The sequence below is a fragment of the Protopterus annectens genome, chromosome 5.part0 (assembly GCF_019279795.1).
Source record: "Protopterus annectens isolate FY-2018-M chromosome 5.part0, PAN1.0, whole genome shotgun sequence".
NCBI lineage: Eukaryota > Metazoa > Chordata > Ceratodontiformes > Protopteridae > Protopterus > Protopterus annectens.
In genome coordinates this window covers 729134743-729158028 of record NC_056735.1, presented here as the reverse complement: position 1 = coordinate 729158028, position 23286 = coordinate 729134743, and the positions used below count along the sequence as shown (strand labels likewise).

The window sequence follows — 23286 nt, the reverse complement described above, 5'->3', positions numbered from 1 at the left end:
GGAGGTACGTCTCAGGTCATTCACATCCACATGTACAATGACAGAGTCATATTTGTACCTGTTGTTGAGGGACCTGAGTGCATGTGTTATATGGCAGATTCTGGCACCTGCCAGGCAGCTGACTGTTACTTTCTCCTTATTCAACCTAGTGAGTGGGACATCAGTGTGCCTCACTATCGAGTCACCTATGACTAGTGTGCTGGACATGCTGTTTTGCCTTAGGGGCTTTGGTTGAGTGCCACACCGTTTAGGAGAGTTATTTGTCTCGTGATTAGTGTTGTGTTGTGGTGGTCAGGTGCATTTCTGCCTTGGAAGTCTCTGCTGTTTGGGTAGATTTTTATTGAGAGCCTCTGTGAAGGTGGGTGTGTGGTTTGTGTTTTTATGTGAAGACAGTGCTGGTGTGTGTTCTGGAGGGCTATGTGTTCCATGTGATGTGGTACAAGTGTTGACCTTCTCCTCTTGACCAGCTATTCCGGTCTTGGCTGGAGAGTGCGTGGCTTCCAATTTGGATATATAAGTGCATCTCTTACAAGTCTGAGTGTTGGGAGGTAAGAGGAGATGGTTGTCGGTGTACACAAGGTAGTTGCTATATTGCCTCAGGATGCCCAAGTTCACCAGGTTAATAGGAGAAAGCACAGGGAACTGACCTTTAGACATGCCTTGAGAGGTGGTCATTAATAATAAGTACTGCAGCTGTTTCCTTGTAAAATGTTTAGTGTTGTTAGCACTTTTGTGTGCTGCAATAATTGTTACAAGAGGTCTGGTATGGTAAAGTGCTAGACTAATAAGCTAGTAAAAGTGCAGGAGAGGAGAGAACTAGCAGATCTAAGGGAAAAATTGAAGAGCAGACTTTGGCACCTCTCAGAAGCTTACAAACAGTCCTGGATACAGCAAATCTGTATCTGGACTAGACTAGTTAAAGGAAAGGTGGGAAACAAGTGCAACATGGGCTTTTAAACCAGAAAGTTGAAGGAGATGGAAAAAACTGCTCAAACGGCCAATAAACTAAAAATTCTAGACCAGAAACCACTCCTCTTGTGGTAGATAGACTACCTAGTGCTTACCACTCCCACTGATAAGCTTGAAGGCTTCCCTCAACACAGAAAGGCTTGGGGGGCTCAGAAGCTTACAGACAGTCCTGGATACAGCAAAACTGTATCTGGACTAGACTAGCTACAGGAAAGGTGGGAAGTAAGCACAAACGTGGGGTTTTAGACCAGAAAGTTGAAAGACACATATATTTAAAGCTTAACTTAATCAACTTTATGCATTTAATGAAAGTGTGCATTTCTTTGCAGAAGCTTTTGCATTGATGTAGTCATTGCAAACAACCTATGATTGATATATCTACATATAGGTGCCACTATGCCTATATTTGCTTATAGGCACAATGGCCCTCTTTGCAGATAACGGCTACAAAACTTCAGATTTATGGACTTTGGATACCACCCAAAGATTATTATCTGGAATATCTTTTCCCACCCAGAGTTATTCTGTTTTGAAGTTGGTAAAATCCTAGATTGAAGAAATGTTTACTGGTAACACCAGCACAAACAAATATGACTCACACAGATGCTGAACTGTCTGCCAATATCCAGGCACAGTGTTCAGGCCTTCCACTTACAGAACACAGTCATTTCATAATATTTACCCATCCACATTTTGTGAGCCCATGACATACAGTTAGCTGTTGTACAGCTGAGTGAGCCTCCTTTGCATTTCTTATTTTATGTTTTTATTTACTTAATTATACATACCTGAACAACTTTGCATGCACCTTCCTTTTCCAGGAGCATGTTGCATTACAAAACATTCACTTGTACTTTGATCTGTATTTGCTTAAAAAGGGTTCATACTAATTGTTGTTTCTACCAAGGCTACTTTAAATCTCGTTGCAATGGCTTATTTCAGCTTGTTACTGAGTAACTACTGAGGTCTCATATAGAGCACAAAGTAAAATGAGGAATGCAATCTGACTTTTGCATCTTTGCTTAAAGACACTTTAATAATATAGCTATGGATAATTTGGTGACATCATTGAAAGCACTATTAAACTTTTGGTTTGCCTTCACTGTATTACATCAAATATTGGTGATAAAAGAGAGCATTTTAAAGAGTCTTTAGTGTCTACTCCCTGTGACATCAGTTAGAGTCTTGTGTTTTCTAGCATAGACAGAAATAAAAGTGAAAAATATAATAGAAGAATTATGGAAAACTTTTTAAAAATTTGGCTGCGATATTTAATGGGTTATCATTTTGTTTCACAACACAAATCATATAAATATCTTTAAATGATACTACAATATTTACAAAGGATCCAACAATCTGCAACCACTACAAATATTTAGACAAATGATAAGCTCTAAAAAGGTTAAGGCTTTATGTTAAAAGTAATTTATGTATATGTGCATATTATTATGTACTGATTAATTTCAGCAGATATGTGAATCTGCAAAGTAAAGGCAGTAGAACACTATCAATCATTTAAACAAATAACCATGACAGTAGTTAGTAAGTCTATCACCATTAACAGGGGTACCATTAATAATGGAAGTCTGGGTACATCTATACTGACTAAAGATAATGACCAGTCAATCATTCTATTAGGGCATTCAGCAATGGTTTCTAATTTGATTTTAAGCCTAACTTGTGAAAATAATCAGCATACTGTTGATGAAAACACAGTTCATAGCCATACTAAATGTTTTCAGTCTTTTGTAGATGAAAGTCCTTGTGAGGTAGCATCATTAAAAGGGAAAAACACATGTTTTGTTTTAAGTGGCACCACCTTTTATCATTTTTGTCTGATAGATAATGAATAGTACCCAGACCTGTGAAATATGATAATACCCAACAGCATTAGAAAACTAATAAGTTGTATGTGCAATAACAATTAAATTAAGTTAAATTGAGAGGCCGCAAGTAAAAACTTCACAATTTTGCAGCCCTCTTTAAACACTGGGTAAATGGAAGACTGTTCATTCAATCCAGAGAATGTTGTGCCATCTAATCAAATCTGCTACATTAGTTCACTATATTTGATTCTGTTCTCTCACTGCCCACCTCTAGTACTCAGGTGTATTATTTCCAAAATTCCAAATTCAAGCTTGGTGAAACTATTTCTTTAGAGTTAAGTAAAATATGTATTCCATACCATTATTTAGGGAGTTGTTTATATTATGGTTTTAATGTTAATTATGTTATTACTAACTGGTTTATTGATAATTTAATTGGAATTGGAATTACTCACTATTTTTGTACTGTATTTAAACAAGTGTTTTAACTTAAGAAACTGTTCTGATGAAGTCCTGAGATGTCGGGACAAACGTGCCTTTGAGTAAAGAACGGCTGTAACTAATGTGTGGGCTGCTCTTGTTTTGTTTGTAGGAACACACTTCCACCTTTAAATACCTGTGACTATGTGGACCTAGTAAGTATTAAAATTTGTAGAATTAAGTAATGGGCCTGTTGTTAATGTTGAGGATTCTTATTTCCTCTCCTATTTAAAAAAACAATGCCAGACATATAGAAAACTGGTCTTGTCAACCCCCTTCCCAACCACCCTCAGCCAGAAAATGCCCCCCACATCCACCCAATCTCCATCCTCCCTTCTCTTGGGAAAATACTTGAAAAACTAATCAACATCTTACTGTCCACTTAAACCCAACAGTATCACCTGGGCTGCCTGGAGCACAATGACAGCACTATGGTCCCTTTCAGATACGATCTTTCTTAACATGGATAAAGGAAACCTTTCATTAGCCCCTTTCATTGACCTTATCAAACTTTTGATCCTACTGATCATCTCCTGGTCCTTCACTATCTCTACGAAATTGGTGATAACTCCACCAATGTCACCTGGTTCCATGATTTCTTAACAAATAGGTATTTCAGAGTCAAAAGTTCATCCCTATTACCGTCAGTACCTCTTCCCAAAGGAGAGCTCCAAGGCTCCTTAGTAGCTCTAATGATGTTTTCTATCTTTATTAGCAAATTACCTTCTAATCTCTCTAATCTTTGTATCACTTTTACACAGATGACATGGTTATCCTTTAATCCAGTCCCTCACATTGAACTATTCAAACCCAAATTCAGCCTACTCCCATAACTCTTGGCAAAACAACTATAAGCTACTTCTAAACTCTCCAAAACAAAATGTATGATATTTGAAGCCTCACAAAAGATATAGAAAATCCCTACAAATGCCAACATTGCAAATCCCAATGGTAACCTTATAGAAATAACTATGTCCTTTAAATACCTAGATTTATGGATGAACCAGTTGCTTAACTTCCACAACCACAATGAAATCACCAGGAAAAATATCAGTACTATTTTAGTCTGGTCCTGGAAAACATATTCTTTTCTGTCAAGACTAGAAAGGGCTGCAATAAACAAAGGAATGATCTCTGCTCAACTTGAATACAGTCTCCCTGCCACAGCCTCTAAAACAACCTCACCCACTCTGCAGTCCATTGTTAACAAAATCTGCCAACTCATTTCCAACTCCTCCACTCAAGAATACCACTGTGGCTTCCAGTCTCTCACAGAGTTGAACTACTCCTAGAGCTTCTTCTTTTTTCAAACTACTTCATCCTGGTGCCTTCCTACCTTTTGCTCTCAAACTATATAATAAAACCACACCCTACAACCTCATCAACCTCTGCCAATTAACTCTCACACTCTAGACCCCCTCAAACCAAACAACACTGTACCAACCACTCTTTCTCCATTCTTACACCTAAACTCTGACAATCCCTCCTTTATCACCTAAAATAAAATTTCTCTTTCCTCACTATTATAATGCAATGCAAAAGACACCTCCATAAAAATCTGACTATAAGTGCTTTTCCACCAGACACATCACCTAACACCCCCATCTGCATCTTTCTACTTCACCCCTCTGTTCTCACCCATTGCTACCCTCCTATGTTTACTATTAAAATTAATTAACATTTGTTTTTCTACTTTGTTAATAATATTTTCTCATTGTGTAATTGTCAACGGGATTCTCTATCTTCCGTGATCACTCTATGTTTATGAATTAGTTCTGGTTTATTTATTTTTTAATTTCTTCGCCTGGGCTGTGCCTGTAAATCATTTATTGAAATGGGTGTACTTCACTAGTAAAATATATAAATAAATTAATAAAAGGGGTGTTAAAGTTTTGTATCTGCAATAAAAAAAAACAGGCACATACGTATACACTAATCCTGCCTGATAGCAGAACCGGACTTTCTGGATCTGAAAATAAAAAACACATAAAAAGTAGCACTGAATCTGCACCTTTAGTAAGAGAAAGTGCTACAATTTATGCTACATAAACACTCAACAAGACTTCAGAGTTGTATTATATAGCAGCAATTGAAGAGAGGGCTCGGCCACTATAAACACAGTGAGTCTCACCATCTCCGACCTTATTTTTTTGTATGCTTTTGTTATGCCAGTAACCTAGTAGCTGTTCTTTGTAGATATCTAACTTCAATACACTCTGCTGTACTTGAAGCTAAATAATTCACAATCTGTTCCACAAAGCCAGACAGTGGGATGGATGAATCATTGCACTGCTAGGCTAAATAAAAAACTCTTGACAACTTTGTTCAGAATATCTGATTACACATTATAAAATATTCAGTATCAATAAGGTTCTTGTTTACATCAGCATCCAGGAATAAGAAAAATGAGGCATTCACTTCCCATTTACTATGTCCATTATGAGCTGCTGTGACAGTGAAAGAAACCTAAGGAGACAATAGTAACCAGATTATCAATGCATTTATTCACTTTGTGCAACAGCTATAAATGCAATGAGGCAACATCTTCCTTTCTTCTATTTTTCTGTTCCCCTTCCAACACAACTAAATGGTTCCTTTTAGCCTCCCTTTACTGGAACAGACACTCCTGCCTTTGGAGAAGTGAGATCTTGCCATATCCTTATTGACAGGTGAGTCACATACCTACAGGAAAAATGCTCGTAATAATGCTATCTTCAGTGGGTCACCATCCCTGGAAGTGACAGTTATATAGGAGAACACAATACTGTGGTTGGGTAGAGATTTTTATATCTATAGAAAAGCAAACCTGTGATGGGGAATGAACCATCCTTACCTGGAACCAGAGCAGGTTATGATACCTCATGCACTGCACACATTTGCTCCTGCACTTGTGTCATGAGGCATATGCTGCAACCCTACCTGTTGTGAAACTAAGCAGTAACTGCATAGCTATAGCATTTCCCTGTTGTTTCTAACAGGGGCTTCCCAGCTGCAACAAAAAACAACACTGACCTCAAAAGAAAAAGAGATAAAGTCTTCCTTCCCTTCATGCTCTTCAGTGACTGAGTCACTATTTGATCATGAGTCAGTGACAGCATAACTAGACACCCAGCCTATCACAATAGGCTGGCATGCAAACATTTTCTTTGACAGTTTATTTGAAGAATAACAGAGATTAGTAGGGGAGAAAAGTACATTTTTTGGATACTATCACATTTCTACAAAAATGTTCCTGACTGGTACAGAATGCTGCTGGGCCTTGTGTAGAAAAAATACTTCCTTCTTTGTTGTACATTTTGGTACTTAAAACTATTTTCTCAAAGATCTAAAAGTATGTTATGTCTTTATTTAACTGTCATCAAATGATATATATGTCCAACGTTTTTTCTTTGCCTGATAAATAAAATATTATTAGATTTAAATAGCTAATTCTACAACAAAGTACTGTTATTGTCAGTTATCACAGATCTGGGATTATACTTCTGTAAAATGAAACTGTCATCCATACTTTCGTATACATTGCAACAAATGCATTTGTCACCGATGTGTTTGTTGACATCGTTTATCTTTATCTGCATCCTGCATATATCGTTTTTGCCATTATTAATCAATGTACATTACTGAATGAACCTGCTATGCAACTGTTTAATGTGTGTATAGTATTGTATCTTGAGGTACCCAGATCATGACTGAAAAGCTCACCTGTCTGGTTAACAAATGGAAAATAAACATATAGCCACTAGAAAAGTGGTCTTTGTTATACTTTAGCCTGTTTTCCCTATCTTTAACACACAGTACATTACCTTACGCAAAAAAAAAACAAAAACAAAACTAAATGCTGTGGTTAATGAATAATAAAACTCCTTTAACTATTTTGGTCTACTATTATTTTACTTGATCTGTTACTATTGTAGTTATGCCTTAATCAATGCATACATTTTGTATGTGTGTGTGTGTGTGTGTGTGTGTGTGTGTGTGTGTGTGTGTGTGTGTGTGTGTGTGTGTGTGTGTGCGTGTATATGTATATATATATATATATATATATATATGTGTGTGTGTGTGTGTGTGTGTGTGTGTGTACTATCTCTACTGAATTTTATATGTGCAACCACTTCCATTACAATATACTTTCCTTCTGCCCTATGAACTTGGGTCATGACTGAAAAGGGTCAACAAAACAGCTCACATACCCGGTCATCAAATAACAATAAACCAACAAATAAATAAACAAACTTCTGATTAGCTGCTTTATGTTACATATTTTGTTACTATAAAGGAAAAAAAATGTTCCTTACCTTCATACCAAAAGTAAATATTGTGATGACCATCTTGAATATTAAGGCAAGACATAGCTGCCACATTGCTGTGTAGACACCAGGACCAGCTGGTCTGTCTGGGATATCATCAACTGGTCTAGTCATGTTGGGATCATTAACATAGTCACAAAGCTGAGAAGATTCCAGAGGTCCGCAGTCATTGAAGAGTTCTGATATCAGTTCACTTGTACTTCTCCTGGTGTATGGATTTGGGAAAGCAATGAAAGCAGTGATTGCTGTCACTGCAATAACTTCTAGAACAGGGTATTTTCCAAGTTTTGTTGTCTTGCGTTTTTTGCACCAGGCAATGTTGCCTCTGATGAAAAGAGTCCCCCAAAGGCCACCAAAAACTCCTAGGAGAATAAAAGGTACAAGTTCAGCCATGTACCATGGTGTATGGTACTCAACATAAAACAGCACCAGTTTGCTGTTGCCATATGGATTGATAGATCGCAGAGTAAAGGCTGCCACCAGTGCAGCAAAGAACGACCTCCAGAGAGTCTTCAAGGGAAAGTAGTAGCTCACCTAAAATATAAAAAAAAAAAAAATTTTTTAAACAAGAAACATCTTTTTTTTGTATTAAGCAATCTAATTCAAAATGTTGTAATTTCACTATGTCATGTATATGAGTCATATTTTACATTAAGCTAATGGGGGTTTTAAGCAAAAATCATGCTACAGACCAGTGAGTGAAAAGCTATTAATGTTCTGATGTGTGAACAATAAAGTCTGAAGAGCTGAAGCTCCTGTGTGGTACAGACTTAAAAACTAAACTTATATGTAAAGGCTGATCATATATAAAAGAACAGCTTACGATACCTACTGCATCACAGATATGTAGCTTCTTTAAGATAAAAATGACAACATCCCGAATGTATGATAACAAATGTAAAGTAAGAGCATGCTCTTGTTCTACCTAGAATCCCAGTCACATGCTGATCTGCTCCACAACTACAGTGTTCATTGTGTGGGTTGTTATGCATCTGCTTCAAAGCAGACCACATGCAATCCTATTGTTGCAATGTAGCTTAAGCACATTATTGCAACTGCAGTATTCAATGGCACAATTTAGCAGCTTAATAGTGAGAACATTTTCAAATTAAAAATGGAAGCAAACAGCTGCTTTACTTGTTTAATGTAAAAAAAGAAATTCCTACATTTAAAGGACAGCTATGGGGTAGAATCAGCTATCTACTTTTTATATTTTTTGTATCCCTAACAGTCTAGCCCGACCATTAGAAATGAAATTAAAGTACTTCCTTCAGATTTCACAATGTTTTTATTTCTTAGTATCCCTTTCTGAATTTACATTTGTTTCCATTTTAAATGTTCTATAAAGTGATCACTTGAGGTATGTATTGAGAGTAATGACAGCTTTCACGATACACTTGCATTTCCATGTACACTGGTACACAATCACAGCAGACAGATGAATTTATTTTGTTACTGTTTTGTATAGTGAGCTCATGAGGTGTTTCTCAAGCATATTTTACTTTCATAGGTATTGACAGAGTTTTTGGTACTACACCAAACCCCACAGAGAAACACAAGTTGCTGAACTCTAAAGAAAGGCACTGGATTTTTTTCTTTAGATACAATTAATCCTACTGGTTTGAATCATTCTTCATGAAAATGGCAGTTTTCAAGAACATCACTAATTTTAGGGTATTTACGATCTAGTTTTCAAGAACATCACTAATTTTAGGGTATTTACGATCTCACAATGATTTTCTTGGTAAGGTTTTACCACTATCTGATTGGTTTAATAATTTAGGAACACATTATATTCTTCTGGCATTAATATTAAAATATTTTTCATAAATAATTACCCAGACAAGATACTTTTATATACTTCTGTCTTGCCAACTATAAATAATGTTTAGTATAAAAATGCAGGCTATTTATGGTTTTCCAAACTGGCAGAGTGTGTGTGTGTGTGTGTGTGTGTGTGTGTGTGTGTGTGTGTGTGTATACATCTATACATACATATATATATATATATATATATACATATATATATATATATATATATATATATATATATATATATATATATATATATATATATATATATTCATCAAGTTTTTGGAAACTTGAAATTCATATGGTCAAGACCATATGACCGAGTATCCAAAAACTGGAGAGTAAAAGAAAAGTCTATTTTTTTTTTTTTTTTTTTGCTGTGGGGAAAACGGTAAATTCCTCGATTCCCACAGTACCGTGATCTACATGGAAGTGCTTCAACTGGGAATTTCCTCATTTTCCCCACTGTAGTGCAGTCTCAGAGTTGGTATCCACAATTTTCAGGAGGTGTGGGGGGGGGGTGTAAAAATGTAGATTTTTTTTTACTTTCAAGTTTTCAGAAACCCGATCATATTGTCTCGACTATATGATTTCCATATTTCCAAAAAATTCAATGTTATAATAAAATTCCATTTTTTTTTTAAATTTAGTTTCATATATTTATTCATTCAGCCAGGAGTCCTTTCACCACTAGAGATCATCACAGCTACATTGCATGGATACTTAATTTGTGTTCCTGCTGTTTAATTAGTGTATTGTTGGTGCTTTTACCCCTAGAGGTTAGTATAGCCATATGAAAGGGATACTTAACCCACCAGAAAAGCTTTCTGCAATATACTACCAAAAGTAACCTAAATGGATGCTTCTAAACTAGACCAAAGTATTCCATCTGACCATTATTTGCCAGAAAGGGCTATCTCCCCTCCACTTGTGGATATGGCTGATAGTTTATTATTATAACTTTAGTTTTTTTTAGTGTTTATTTTATACACAGCACACTTTCCAACATTTTCAAACTCAACAAAGAGCACAGAAAGTTCCAATTCTGGATTAAGTACATAGACTAGTAAACTATCTGCATTTAGAGATAACTTATGAGATATTCTCCCCAGCCAGAATTGCAACACTAGTGTCTCATTTTTCTTTATTACCCTGCAGTTTTATCTTTGTCTTCATTTGTAAATTATTTTAAATACTTATTGGATATGTTTCGAAGCTTTCAATTAAATGCACATGCTCCAGTGAAATATAATCTCTATCAAGTCTATCCCAGAATTTGTACTTTTGATAGTAATATGTATATTCTGTTTGAGATACAACTAGTAAAGTCACATCATATATTTCAAATAGCCCAATATACTTCTTCAGATATATGTCCTCTTTTGTTATATTTTCCTTCTAGGTCCCCTGATGCAGCTTCTCTATTGCAAATGAGGTTCCAGTCATCACCCATAAATAATATTCCCTGTTGAAAGTGAATTATTTCTCCAAAAAGATTGTTAATTTATATACCAATAGTTTTGGATGGAATAAAATACATGTCTGTGTGATCCTTCTTCCTTGCCAATAAACAATTACCACATATCTACCATTATCATATTTATTTTCCTCTTCTGTCATTATTGTAGTCCCTCTCACAATCACTATTATTTATTTCATTTCTTTTATCTACAATAATCTGAGGAATATCCACTCTTGAATCCTTTCTTTGCCAGATTTACATGCTTATTTCTGCCCAAATACATCTCCTGTAAAAACTGTTTGCACACCACAGTTCTTAATATAATTCAGTACCCTTTGCTTTTTTGTCTGTACTTGCAATGCCATTTACATTCCATAATAAAATTGATAGGGCATTTATTCTGATAGAAAGTTATTACTTTCACATATTCTGCATGACAGTTATTTTGAATGTATGCTTCCAACTTGCAACTTACATGCACACACTAATTCTTGGTAGGCTGATCTTGTATGCATTTTCTGGCTCTTAAATCTGTTTGAATCCATGTCACACTTTTCACTTCAATGAACCATTCAAGAAAAAAAACACACATTTCAACCCCAACCCCTTTTAAATCACAGCAAACACAAAGAACTATTTACACTTTTCAAAAAGGGAAGTCACTCCACCATATAGAGGGAGCTGCCCCAAATAGATATACTTACAGGCATTATCTGTTTTAAAATTAAGCTTGATCATGCTGAAAGCACATGGTAGAGCCTGTGTTCCCTCATGCACAGATACCATCTATCTTTCCCCTATCTCTTTTTTCCTCCCAAATAAAAAGAAAACTTGAATATTCTAAGTTAACTGATTTTTAGCTTTAAAAAGAAAAAAAAACTCTTTACCATTAAATGAATAAACTAAATTGTGCATTGTTATTTACTAGATAATACAGTACTAAGTCTGCTGGGGATATTGTGTAAGCTACTATTTTTCCATCCTAAGTGCAGCAATAGTGGAGTCTTATATCCTATTCTGATGACCCTCCACAGGATCAGTAATCAAGGAGCCTCAGTCCTCATGACTGGCAACAGCAGGGGATGTTCACTGAGAGAATAACAGGTACACACAGTATTTCCAGATGCAGCTCGCTGCATCAAGTGCAATTTCCCTTAACAGCACGCAAAGACCACAGTCAGTCCAAGGCTGGTTTATCCCTCTTTCTCCAGATCCCCAGTAAGAATCCCCACTGGAACAGCTATGGAGTTGAGATCTCAGCTAAGTGACCAAGCCAAGACCTCCAGCACCCTCTCTGTCCAACCAGTTATTCATGTCTCTGCCCAAGTAGCTGACGCACACACTCTTTGAGGTTTGATTTACACACACATGTACCTGGGGAAAGGCTGTCACAGGTTTACTAGACATGCCCCCTTCTTCCCCAACTATAAGGTAGTTCCCTCTACCACCAGTCACTCCTTAGGGCCCTTAACAAAGGGTGTCTAATTTTACTGGCTAATAGTAATATTAACACAACTTGTAGTTTGACCAAGAGCAAGGCTATTAGGAGTGCCCCATAGAGTGCCACCAAATAAACATGCAAGTACTCACAAAACTTAAATATCTCTGCACAGATCAGCCACAATAAAAGATTTAAATATATTTACTAATACATAATACAAGAACAAGACAATACTAAATATATATTCACAGTGATATCAGAGTTCAGAACCACAGGAAATATTTAAAATAGCACTACAGTACAGGCTCACACAAATAAAGAAAAAATAAAATCAATCTAAGCTTCACTATATTCCTGACTGTATCTAAGAGACTTATACTGTTCCCTAGAAACGTATTTCATTACAGCAAGTCAGATGATGTGAATGGTTCTTGTTGTCAGGTCCAAGACATAATGCAGAATGCTCTGTCTCACTAACAGACTTCTCAAAATAATATCTAAAATATTATTGCTGGGACAGCTTGCACAATGACATCATTTCTGGTCATCGGACTTCTAGTTCCCAGGCCAAAACCCCCACTCCTGGCAGCTGGTAGCATTTAGTATCTACCTGTAAAAATACTCATACAAGAGCTTTTGCTCAGATCTTTGGCAGATGCTGGAAGTCATAAAACAATTACATTCCTTCATGCTTCCAGAGTAGCAATTAGTTCATCATAAAGACTATACAGAAAGCTTCCTAGTACAGACTTTGTGTCTCTAGCTGCACTGAAACATCTTTATGGTGTAGCATATAAAGTAATTTAATTTCAGATATTTTTCTAAAGTTTGCTGGACTGTTGTCAATCTTCTGTATTCCAGTTTCCACTGTTAAAGTATATACATTTAAATAGTTTCAATAGTGTATATATATATTTCTGTTCACTTCCATTAGGGCACACTGTGGATACTTTTTAAATACAGCACTTTACAAATACCTTTTTCAATCCAAACATCTGTACAGGGCAGTTTAAGATACACATGACATACAGTTCAAATGCATTTGTAACACAAGCATCTTATATAAATTAGTTTGATATTCACAAATGACATATAATTATTTACAAAATTCCAGCTAGCTGAGCTGGCAGTACCTCCTTTCATCACACTTCTCCCCCCCCTTCGAAGTCTCAAACTAGTTTTTCAAGTGACCCTTGAGAAACATTGCTTGAGAGGAATGAACCTATCTGGGAATACATTACCCCATTCCTGTCTTGAGATTCCAGCTGAATTTGCATTGCTGACCCCATTACAGTGTTGCACTGTCATAACATATGCCTGAAACTCTACACTCCACCATAGTAACTTGGGATTTTGCTGGCTGGCTCCCTGTAGCCATAGATCCCTCTCAGACTCATCCTCCCTCCTACTACAAATACATAGCATAAGGGCCTCTCTATCTTGGTAAGGTTTCATCATGTTAACATTATACAGTTTGTGCCCCTGCCTAGCAGTTTTACCATGTAGTTAACATCACTGACCTTTCTTACCACTTTGAAGGGTCCCTCCCAAGCTTCCTGCAGCTTGTTATGTCTGACAGGAATGAGAACCATAACCTCCTGCTCCAAAGCATACTCTATAGCTCAAGCATTCCTGTCATACCAGACTATTTTCTGCTTTTGGGCTTCTGCCAGGTTCTCCTGGGCCAAGTTCCCTGAGCCTTGTACAGAGATTTAGGATGTATGCCACAACAAGCTCCTTGTGGGATTCACACTCACCCTCCCTCTCTTCACAAATCAGATCTAGAGGTCCCCTCAACCTATGCCCATACAACAACTCAAAAAGTGAGAAACATGTGAATTCCTGGGGCACCTCTCTGTAAACAAACAACAGATGGGGCAAATATTTGTCCCGCTCTCTCTTAAACTGGTCTACAAATCCCTGTAGCATGGTCTGTAGTGTAGAGTTTAATCTCTCCACCAGACCATTAGTCTGGGGATGGTAGGGGGTGGTCTTTAGGTGCTTAACCCCACAATGCTTCCACAGACAAGCCAGCGGGTTTGACATGAAATTGGAACCTCTGACAGTCAGTATTCCTTTTGGGAAACCTACTCTTCTGAAAATTTCTAACAAAGCATTTGCCACTTTTTCTGCTTTGATGGAGGACTGAGCCACTGCCTCAGGGTACCTAATCTACTACAACTAGGATATACTTCTTGTCTGTGGAACCTGGGATACCAGAGGCCACACAATATCCATAGCTACCACCCAAAATGGCTTCCCAGTCACAGGCAAAGTCATCCAAAGGGCTTTTCCCTTGTCTCCTACTTGCCTACTTTTTGGCACAGCTCACAGGTCCTGCATTACCCTGTTAGATCCCTGAAAATCCCAGGCCAATAAAAGTTCTGCATAATATGTCTCTTGGTATGCTTTATGCCCATATGACCTGCAAAGGGAATGTCATGGGCTATGGCTAGAAGTGCCAGATCGTAGGCTCTGGGCACTACCAACTGCTGCATTACCTCATCCTCTAGCCCTCCCTCAGGGGTCCATTCTCTATACAGTAACCTTTTGTCCCAGTATACAGATTCCCCTTTTCTTTGAGAATCAGGCGCCTCCCCGGCTACCTCCATGAAGCCTTGTAATGTAGGGTCTGAGAGATGAGCCTGTCTCAACTCTTTCTTTGTACTCCGCTTCCACAGGAAGTCTGGTATCCTCTGAAAGCATCGCCTCTCTGTCAGCCTGGGTACTACTACTCACGTCTGCCCTTGTAATCACTATGTCCAAGGAAACATCAGTACCCACCAGCAGCTGTGGCTCACCTTCAGTCTCACAGCTACAGGTTAGCTCCCTCTCTAAAGTAACCACCTCACCAGTCCTGGCTTCAATTGTGCAGTCTGTCTGGGTCCCCCCAGAATAACAGATCCACATGCTTGTCTCCAAGCCTGACTGTGTGTAACAAGGTACTGCACTATCAAAATCATTCCAATCAGGACATCTGCAGGGACATCCTCAAACACTCCTACTTCCTTGCTTCCTTTTTCACCCTCCCAGTCAACGTGAATACTAGCCACACATTTTTGGAATGGGGTCGCTCCTAAAGCTCTGACTGGAGTAGACTGCCCAAGTAAGTAGTACTCCTCTTTAACCACTGCAGGCTTCACAATGATTAGGTCAGAAACTGTATCTCTCTTAGCAATGGCCTTAGCAGTGGCCTGTTTCCCATCTTCTAAGATAGGATATAACATCCTGTGGTAGTTTGGCACCCTTGTTGTCTCCAAACAACTTACTGTTGGCATTCTGTCATTCCCAATTGCTGGCTACCCACCATTTGTTTCCCACCTTGCCTCCATGGACATTTATATACTACATAGCTGCCCTGCTTACATTTAAAACATTTACCCCTTGATCCTGGCCATGTACCTGAACTAATGGCTTCCCCTTTTACTGGAAGACTCTGTTGGGGTGGTTTAGGCTGTCCACCATGGATTCCCGTAGACTCATGTGCAGCACTGGGCATCACTTTCCTGTACAGTGATGCCCGGCTTGCTAGGCATAGGTTTCCTTTTTTCCCCAACTCATCTGCGGTGTTGCATTCTCTATCTGCCAACCAGATACTCAAGTCTACAGGCAAAGTGCTAATTGCTTGTTCCCTCACCAAAAGGTCTGCCAGCCCTTGAGAAGTGTTGACCTGACACCCACTCACCCACCTATGAAAACAGGTACTTAACTCAGCAATATAATCACGCATACTTTCATCTGCCTTGCTCCCATGCTCACAAAACTTTTTTCTGTAAGCTTCATGTGTTAACTTAAAACACTCTAATAAACAATTTTAACTGTATTATAATTTAAACAATCAGTATCAGACAATTTAGAAACAACAGTTACAGCTTTACCATGGAGTAAGGGGGTCAGGATCCATACCCAGAGCCCTTGGTCAACATTATACTGTTTACATACCCTTTCAAACATATGAATAAAACTAGGAAAATTATCACTCCCTGCAAATTGTGTAAGAAATTTACTGACCTTTAGTGCTTCTGGAGTTCAGTTACTCCCTTCCCCATTACCTCCATGACCCTGTAGAAGAATCAGCATTTCCTATTTATGTTGCTTCTGCCTCTCATTTTCATTGGCTTCCAAATGCTGCAGCCTCTCTGCTGATTCTGTTTCAACCTCCAAACATTGCAGTCTCTCTGCTGATTCTATTTCCAAACATTTGGTATTCAGTTCAAGTCTCTTTAACTCCAGACAGATTTTGAAGTCCTCTGAGGAAAAGTTGAACTGTGCATTTTATGAGACTGTATATCCCCAAGGGCAGTCTAGCTGTCTTCCTGGTTGCTGGTCTGTGATACAGCTGTGGTTAAGGCTGCAATAATTTCTCCTTTAATCAGGCTGGCATGCCTCAGTCCTTTGGCTTGGCACATCTCAGCCAACTGGTTCCTTGCCAGCTTGCCATAATCCTCTGCTGATATCCTTGCCTGCTCTTCCTGACTAACTAAGCTAACAAAAAAAAATAAAACTATTGTGATATGAAACTCTGAAAGTCTACCATGTGGCTGCTTGAGACTACAAACACCTTCTTCACTGATGACTGTTTACAGGCTACAGCAGTTCAGTATCCACACCACTGAATCCCAGTATGTGAGGTGCTGATCCCACCACTGTTCATCAATAAATATTTGATGTGGATATCTCACCACTGCCCACCACTTAATATGTGATGACCCTCCACTAGATCAGTAATCAAATAGCCTCAATCTTCATCACTGGCAATAGTGGGGGACATTCACTAAAAGGATAACATGAACACACACAGTATTTCCAGATGCAGCTCTCTGCATCAAGTGCAATTTCCCTTAAGAGCACCACAGAGACAACCGTCAGTCAGGGGCTGGTTTCTCCCTCTTACTCCAGATCCACAATAAGACTCCCCACTGGCACAGCTCTAGAGTTGAGATCTCAGCTAAGTGACCAAGCCAAGACCTCCAGCACCCTCTCTGTCCAACCAGTGCTTCATGCCCCTGCCCAAGTAGCTGACACACACACACACACACACACACACCTGGGAAAGGCTGGCACAGGTTTACTAGCTATGCCCCCTTCTACCCCAACTATAAGGTAGTTACCACTGCCACCAGTTGCTCCTACCAGCTACCTTAACAAAGCGTGTCCAATTTTACTGTGTAATATTAATATTAACCCAACTGGTAGTTTGACCAAGAGCAAGGCTGTTAGGAGTGGCCCACACAGTGTCACCAAATAAATATGCAGATACTCTCAAAACTTAAATATCTCTACACAGATCAGCCACAATGAAAGGTTTAAATATATTCAATAATAAATAATAAAAGAACAAGACAATACTAAATATAAACTCACAGTGATGTCAGAGTTCAAAACCACAGGAAATATTTAAAATAATATCGCAGTACAGGCTCACACAAATAAAGAAAAATAAAATCTAAACTAAGCTTCACTATATTCCTTATGGTATCTGAAAGAGTTACACTGTTCCCTAGAAACATACTTCATTACAGAAAGGCAGATGATGTGAATGGTTCTTGTTGTTGTCAGGTCCAAGACATAATGCAGAATGCTCTATCTCACTAAGAGACTTCTCAAAATAATATCTAAAATATCACTGCTGCGGTAGGTAACAGAATGACAACATTTCTGGTTATCTCTAGCTCCCAGGCCAAAGCCCCCACTGCTGGCAGCTGGTAGCATTTAGTATCTACCTGTAAAAATACTCATATAAGAGCTTCTGCTCAGATCTTTGGCAGATGTTGGAAGTCATAAAACAATTACATTCCTTCATGCTTCCAAAGTAGCAAATAGAACATCATAAAGACAATACAGAAAGCTTCCTAGTACAGACTTTGTGTCTCTAGTTGCACTGAAACATCTTTATGGTGTAGCCTATAAAGTAATTTAATTTCAGATATTTTTCAAAAGTTTGCTGTACTGTTGTTAATCTCCTGTATTCCAGTTTCCAGTGTTAAAGTATATACATTTAAACAGTTACAATAGTGCATATACATTTCTGTTCTCTTCCATTAGGGCAGACTGTGGATACATTTTAAACACAGCACTTTACAAATACCTTTTCAATACAAACAACTGTACAGAGCAGTTTGATATATGCTGCAGTACCTCCTTTCATCACAACTAGTAAGCTATATCTCACAGGTATAACACCCTACACTTAAAATTAAGAAGTGATTATTTATTAATCAAACCATAATATAAGTAAGTAGCTGATCCTCTAATGAAGTATATTGGTTTGATTATGCAGAATATTTTACTTATGTATGTAAATCGGCATCAGTACCTAGGATGACACCATTTGAGGGAACATGTAAAACTGATTTGACAGTTAAACAAAACCATCAAAAATATGGCATAATTTATATATTTATTTTCAAAACCATATGCAGTTTTAACCTCAAGGTTATAGTCAGAAATAAAATTAACTGTAAAACACAGATGCATACAAAGTGTAACAAGACACTTTAATTAGTGTGAAAAGTTTAATTTTGGTGCTACTTTGTTTTTCAGGTGAGGTACTTCCTGTCACATTACTCAAGGTTCTTACTTTTCTGCTCACTAATATTTTTAGGTAAGTCCTGTCAGTGTTCAGATTTTTTACTTAATTTAGCTTTGCATGCTAAGATATTTCTGCTTTAAGATTTGAATTTGCCATCTGCTTTTTAAATGTTAAGTCTCAGATTTTATTTTACTAAAAAAACTGAGCGATCTATATACTTTGTAGCTCTAAATAAATAAAATATGTTGAGCTTCAAGTGTTACCTTTTCCCTTTCTGTTTGGTTTTTCCTTAATAATTGTATATCTTTGAAATTTAGCTATGAAAATGTTCCTGTTTAAGAGCTCTTTTTAGTTCTGTCATTTATTTATTGCAAGGAGTGTTCAGCTTTTATAATTTAAAGCAAGGCACTTTGCTGTTTTTGGAGGATGAAACTATTTTTGAGCTATGTGGATAGTACCAATCATTTATTTTTAATTTCTTGTTAACATTTCAAACTGAAACAGCTTTAGTTATTTCCTTACTGGTAACATTAAGTGTATGAATTCTGGAATTTAGCTTATGTATGTATATATGCATGTATGTATGTATGTATGTTATGTATGCATGCATGCGTGTTTTATTTACTAATTTAATTGTAGCAGCTTTGTATTTTTTCCTGAGGGGTTGCATTTGTGATAATAATAGTGTACCACCATTATAATCACAATTTTTTTCTTTTCTTTATTATAGTTATGTTAAAATCTTATACAACTGTACTGTGTCCTTCCTTAACACTCTTGCAGTATTCTTTATAAATGTGAGAGTACAAAAGCTGCTGGAGAGGATTGGATGAGGAAGCCATGGAGGAACTCTCCAAAAACCCATGAATGATGGCCCTGGCAAAACCTACTCTGGCCCTAGAAATCATATACAACATGTAATGTTTAGTAAAGGTGTGTACAGAAGACCAAGTAGTAGTTTCTAAAATGGATCCAGCATCCAGACCCTTGAAAAAGGACCAAAAGAGGCAACTGCCCTGGTAGAAAGACCACAAATAGAAGAAGAAAGCTGCTTGCCATGAAAGAATAGCAGAAAGAAATACCCTTAGAAATACCCTTAGATATCTAGGACGAGATAGTTTGCTTAGAAATACCCAAACTCAAATTACTGGAATGGAAGGAAACAAAAAGTTGCTAAGATTTCCTAATATCTTTTGTCTTGTCTAGGTACTACCTGAGCTGTCTATGCAAACCCAAGGTATAAAGAGCCCTCTCACCAGCATTCAGTGGACAGGAGGAAAAAAAGAAGATGAATTGTCTGATTCAAAGACATGCTATTAACAACCTTGGACATAAAGGAGGGGTCATATAAAGAGAGACCCTATCCCTATGAAAAATCAAAAAAGAATGACCTGTCATGACTGTTTGAAGTTCAGAGACCCTCTTGACAGAAGTAAGAGCAACCAATAGTACAGACATCCAAGTACAGTGTTGCAAGGAAGAGGAAACTGCAGACCTAAAGGGAAATTCAGACAGTTTCTCAAGAAACAAATTAAGTTCCCAAGAGGGATGAATAGGCTTTCTTGGGGGCCTAATATGAAGGGCACCTTTCAAAAATTGTTTGACTTCAAAACTTGAAGCAAAGGGGATTCATGGGCAGACAAGTAGAAATGGTTGACAAACGAGCTTTAACAGATGAATATGCCAATCCAGAAGTGAGCAATTCACACAAATAAGAAAGGATCATAGGAATATCCACAGAAAAAAAGGGGCCCAGTCATGCTTGATACATCAGATAGAAAACTTCTTCCATTACCCACATAGGATTTTCTAGTATTGGGTTTTCTAGCCTCCTACAAAACCCAAAGCATGTCCTCAGAAAATTGGGCATCAAAACCTATCACTCAAAGAGTCATTTGAAGAATGAATAAGTGAGGGCGAATAAGAGATCCCTTGTCCTGTGTGAGAAGACCCATCCTGTAGTTAACCTGTGAATGATTGTCCCTGGCCAGATGGAATACAAGGGGGTAATCAGTGCTGTCTCATCCAAAAGGGAGTCACCAGCAAGATTTTGGTACTGTATATGATTTTGTGAAGGATTTTTGGAAACACAGGAAGAGGGGGATACACACAGAAACATCCCCTCCCGGTAACAAGGCATGGCATCCACTTTCCAAACCAGAAGACTTGTCACTCTCGAACAACTTGGGAAATCATCTGTTCAGAGGGGACACAAAAATGTCTACTTGAGTAGTAGCCCAGCAATATGCAAAATCCAGGAACACTGCTCTGTGAGGCATCCATTAAAGAGGATCTGTTTTGGATCTGCTCAAAGTGTCTGCTAGGAGACTGTGCTCTAAGGGGATGTAAACCACCTGAAGAAGTAATTGATGGCAGACTGTAAAATCCCAAGCCAGAAGAACCAGCCTGCAAAGAAGGTAAGACTTTGTGCCTCCTTGTTTGTTGATGTACCACATGACTGTGGTATTATCTATAAAAACCCTTAGAGGACTAGGAACCTAAAGGAAGTGGAAATCATGGAGAGCCAGAATCAGAGCTCTCATCTCCTTGATGTTAATATGGTCTGACAGTTGTTAAGGGGACCAAAGTCCCTGGACCTTGAAGTTATTGGAAGAAGCTCCCCATCCCTAACTGGAAGCATCAGTGTACAGCTCCTGAGTGGGCCAAAGGAACCTAGAAAGATAGGCCTGGATTCAGAGAAATCTGATGAATCCACCAGCAGATCTCTAACTTGATAAAAGGTAAAAGAGGGACAGGAAACTCCAGATTATGGCAATGTTGATGCCTGAGAGTTTTGAGATACCACTGAGATTTTTCTGGGAAAGGGAACCATCTGGGAAAAGGAACCGTAGCAATGGTAGATGCTATGAACCCCAGAGCTCAAAGAAATTCCCTTGCCAGAAGGACTGCAAGATGAAGAAAAAACTATAGGTAAGCAGTCAGAGAGAGGCCCTTCAGGGGAGGAAACAGAGCCAACATTGGTATGGTCTGAATCCTGCATTCCAGAAAGACCTGGTCTTGAGAAGGGGACAACCCAGACATTTTTAGATTTAGGATGAACTCTACACTACAGAGAAGAAGCATAGTGTAGGGAAGGTCTCAGAGCAGGAGCTTCTTAGAGCTGGACTGAATCAAGAGGTTATCCAAATAAGGGAAGATATGAATTCCCCAAGGTCTGCAGAAGGCTACCAAGGGATAACCTTTGATAAAGACTTTTGGAGCAAAGCACAAAACTGATAATGTGTGGAAGAAACAGAGAAATGTAAAAATATCCTGAAGTGAGGGTGAATATGAATGTGATGCTAAGTATCTTTCAAATCTAAAGACACCAGAAAAGCTTGGGGAAGTAATAAAGGAAAAAGTATCTAGAGATACAACATCTTGAAGAAAATGATGTTTAGCAAGGTGTTTAGACAGGAGAGATCCAGAATTGGCCTCCAAGACTTCTCCTTCCTGATAACCAGAAAAGCCTGGAATAAATGACTGTGCCCTGATGAGAAGGAGGGAATGTCTGGATGGTTCCCTGTACCAAAAAATTCTGAAGAACTAAAGGAAAGTGAGGGTGCTAGCAAAGAAGAGACTGAGGAAGGCCTGGGAAGGGAGAAAGGGACTTCCAAACTATAAAATAACCATTTCTGATAATAGAAAGTACCCAAGAATCTGTAGTTATCTGTTGCAAGACAATAAAGGACAGTGTCAACCTAAGGGAAAGAGGAATCTTGCCGAAAAGTAGAAGTGATTGAATGGCAAATGGAAGCAGTTTTTTCAGGAAAGGAAAGGCCTCTGACCCTTGGGACCCTGAGAAGACATGTCAGGAAAATTTCTCTTGGAGGACCGCTTAGCCCTAGGAGGCTGCCTTGGTTGCCTGTGAACAAAAGAAGATTTAACTGGGTAAATTATTTAGATCCAAAAAAATTGTGTTTCAAGTCCTGCATGACTTTTCCCTTCTACTGTAACGTCTTAAAAAGTTCAGCAGCAGAGTAAAAAAAATTCTGGTTGTCTAAATGAGAGTTCAATAATTTAGCCTTAATATCATCAAGAACAGTTTGTAAATGTAACCAGGAGTATTTCCTCATCACAGATCCTAAATCAACTTCCCTAGATGATGAGTCTGCAGCATCATAACTGCACTCAACAGAATGATGGGCGATCTGAGAAGCAGAACTTAAAATGGAAATGGCACAAAACTTTGCCTCAGAATCAGGCATATCAGTCAGAATGTTCCAGGCTTAGACAGAAGAGCCAGGACATGCCTGATCATATGGGTCTGGTAGTCAGAGGCCCAGAAAGCTAATGTAGCAGAAGTATACAAATGTTCCCATATCTGTTCATAGCATGATTGTCCTTATCGGATGGTAAAAACCTAGAGGAGGGCAGCAATATAGATGGCTTATCACTGGCCAGGCAAATCACAGCAGGGCCAGAGGAAAGATTTTTATATAAAAACGTTTGAGCCA

The 23286-nt window shown here is 38.2% G+C and overlaps 1 protein-coding gene across 5 annotated transcripts in view; it reads right to left on the bottom strand.

Moving 5' to 3' along the window:
• CLCN4 (chloride voltage-gated channel 4) overlaps positions 1 to 23286 on the bottom strand; it is a 449930-nt gene that overhangs the window by 141141 nt on the left and 285503 nt on the right. For all 5 annotated transcript variants that reach the window (XM_044072575.1, XM_044072579.1, XM_044072576.1 and 2 more), the window contains exon 9: positions 7571 to 8116. In XM_044072575.1, the coding sequence (XP_043928510.1) occupies positions 7571 to 8116 (546 nt within the window). The remainder of the gene's footprint in view (positions 1 to 7570; positions 8117 to 23286) is intronic.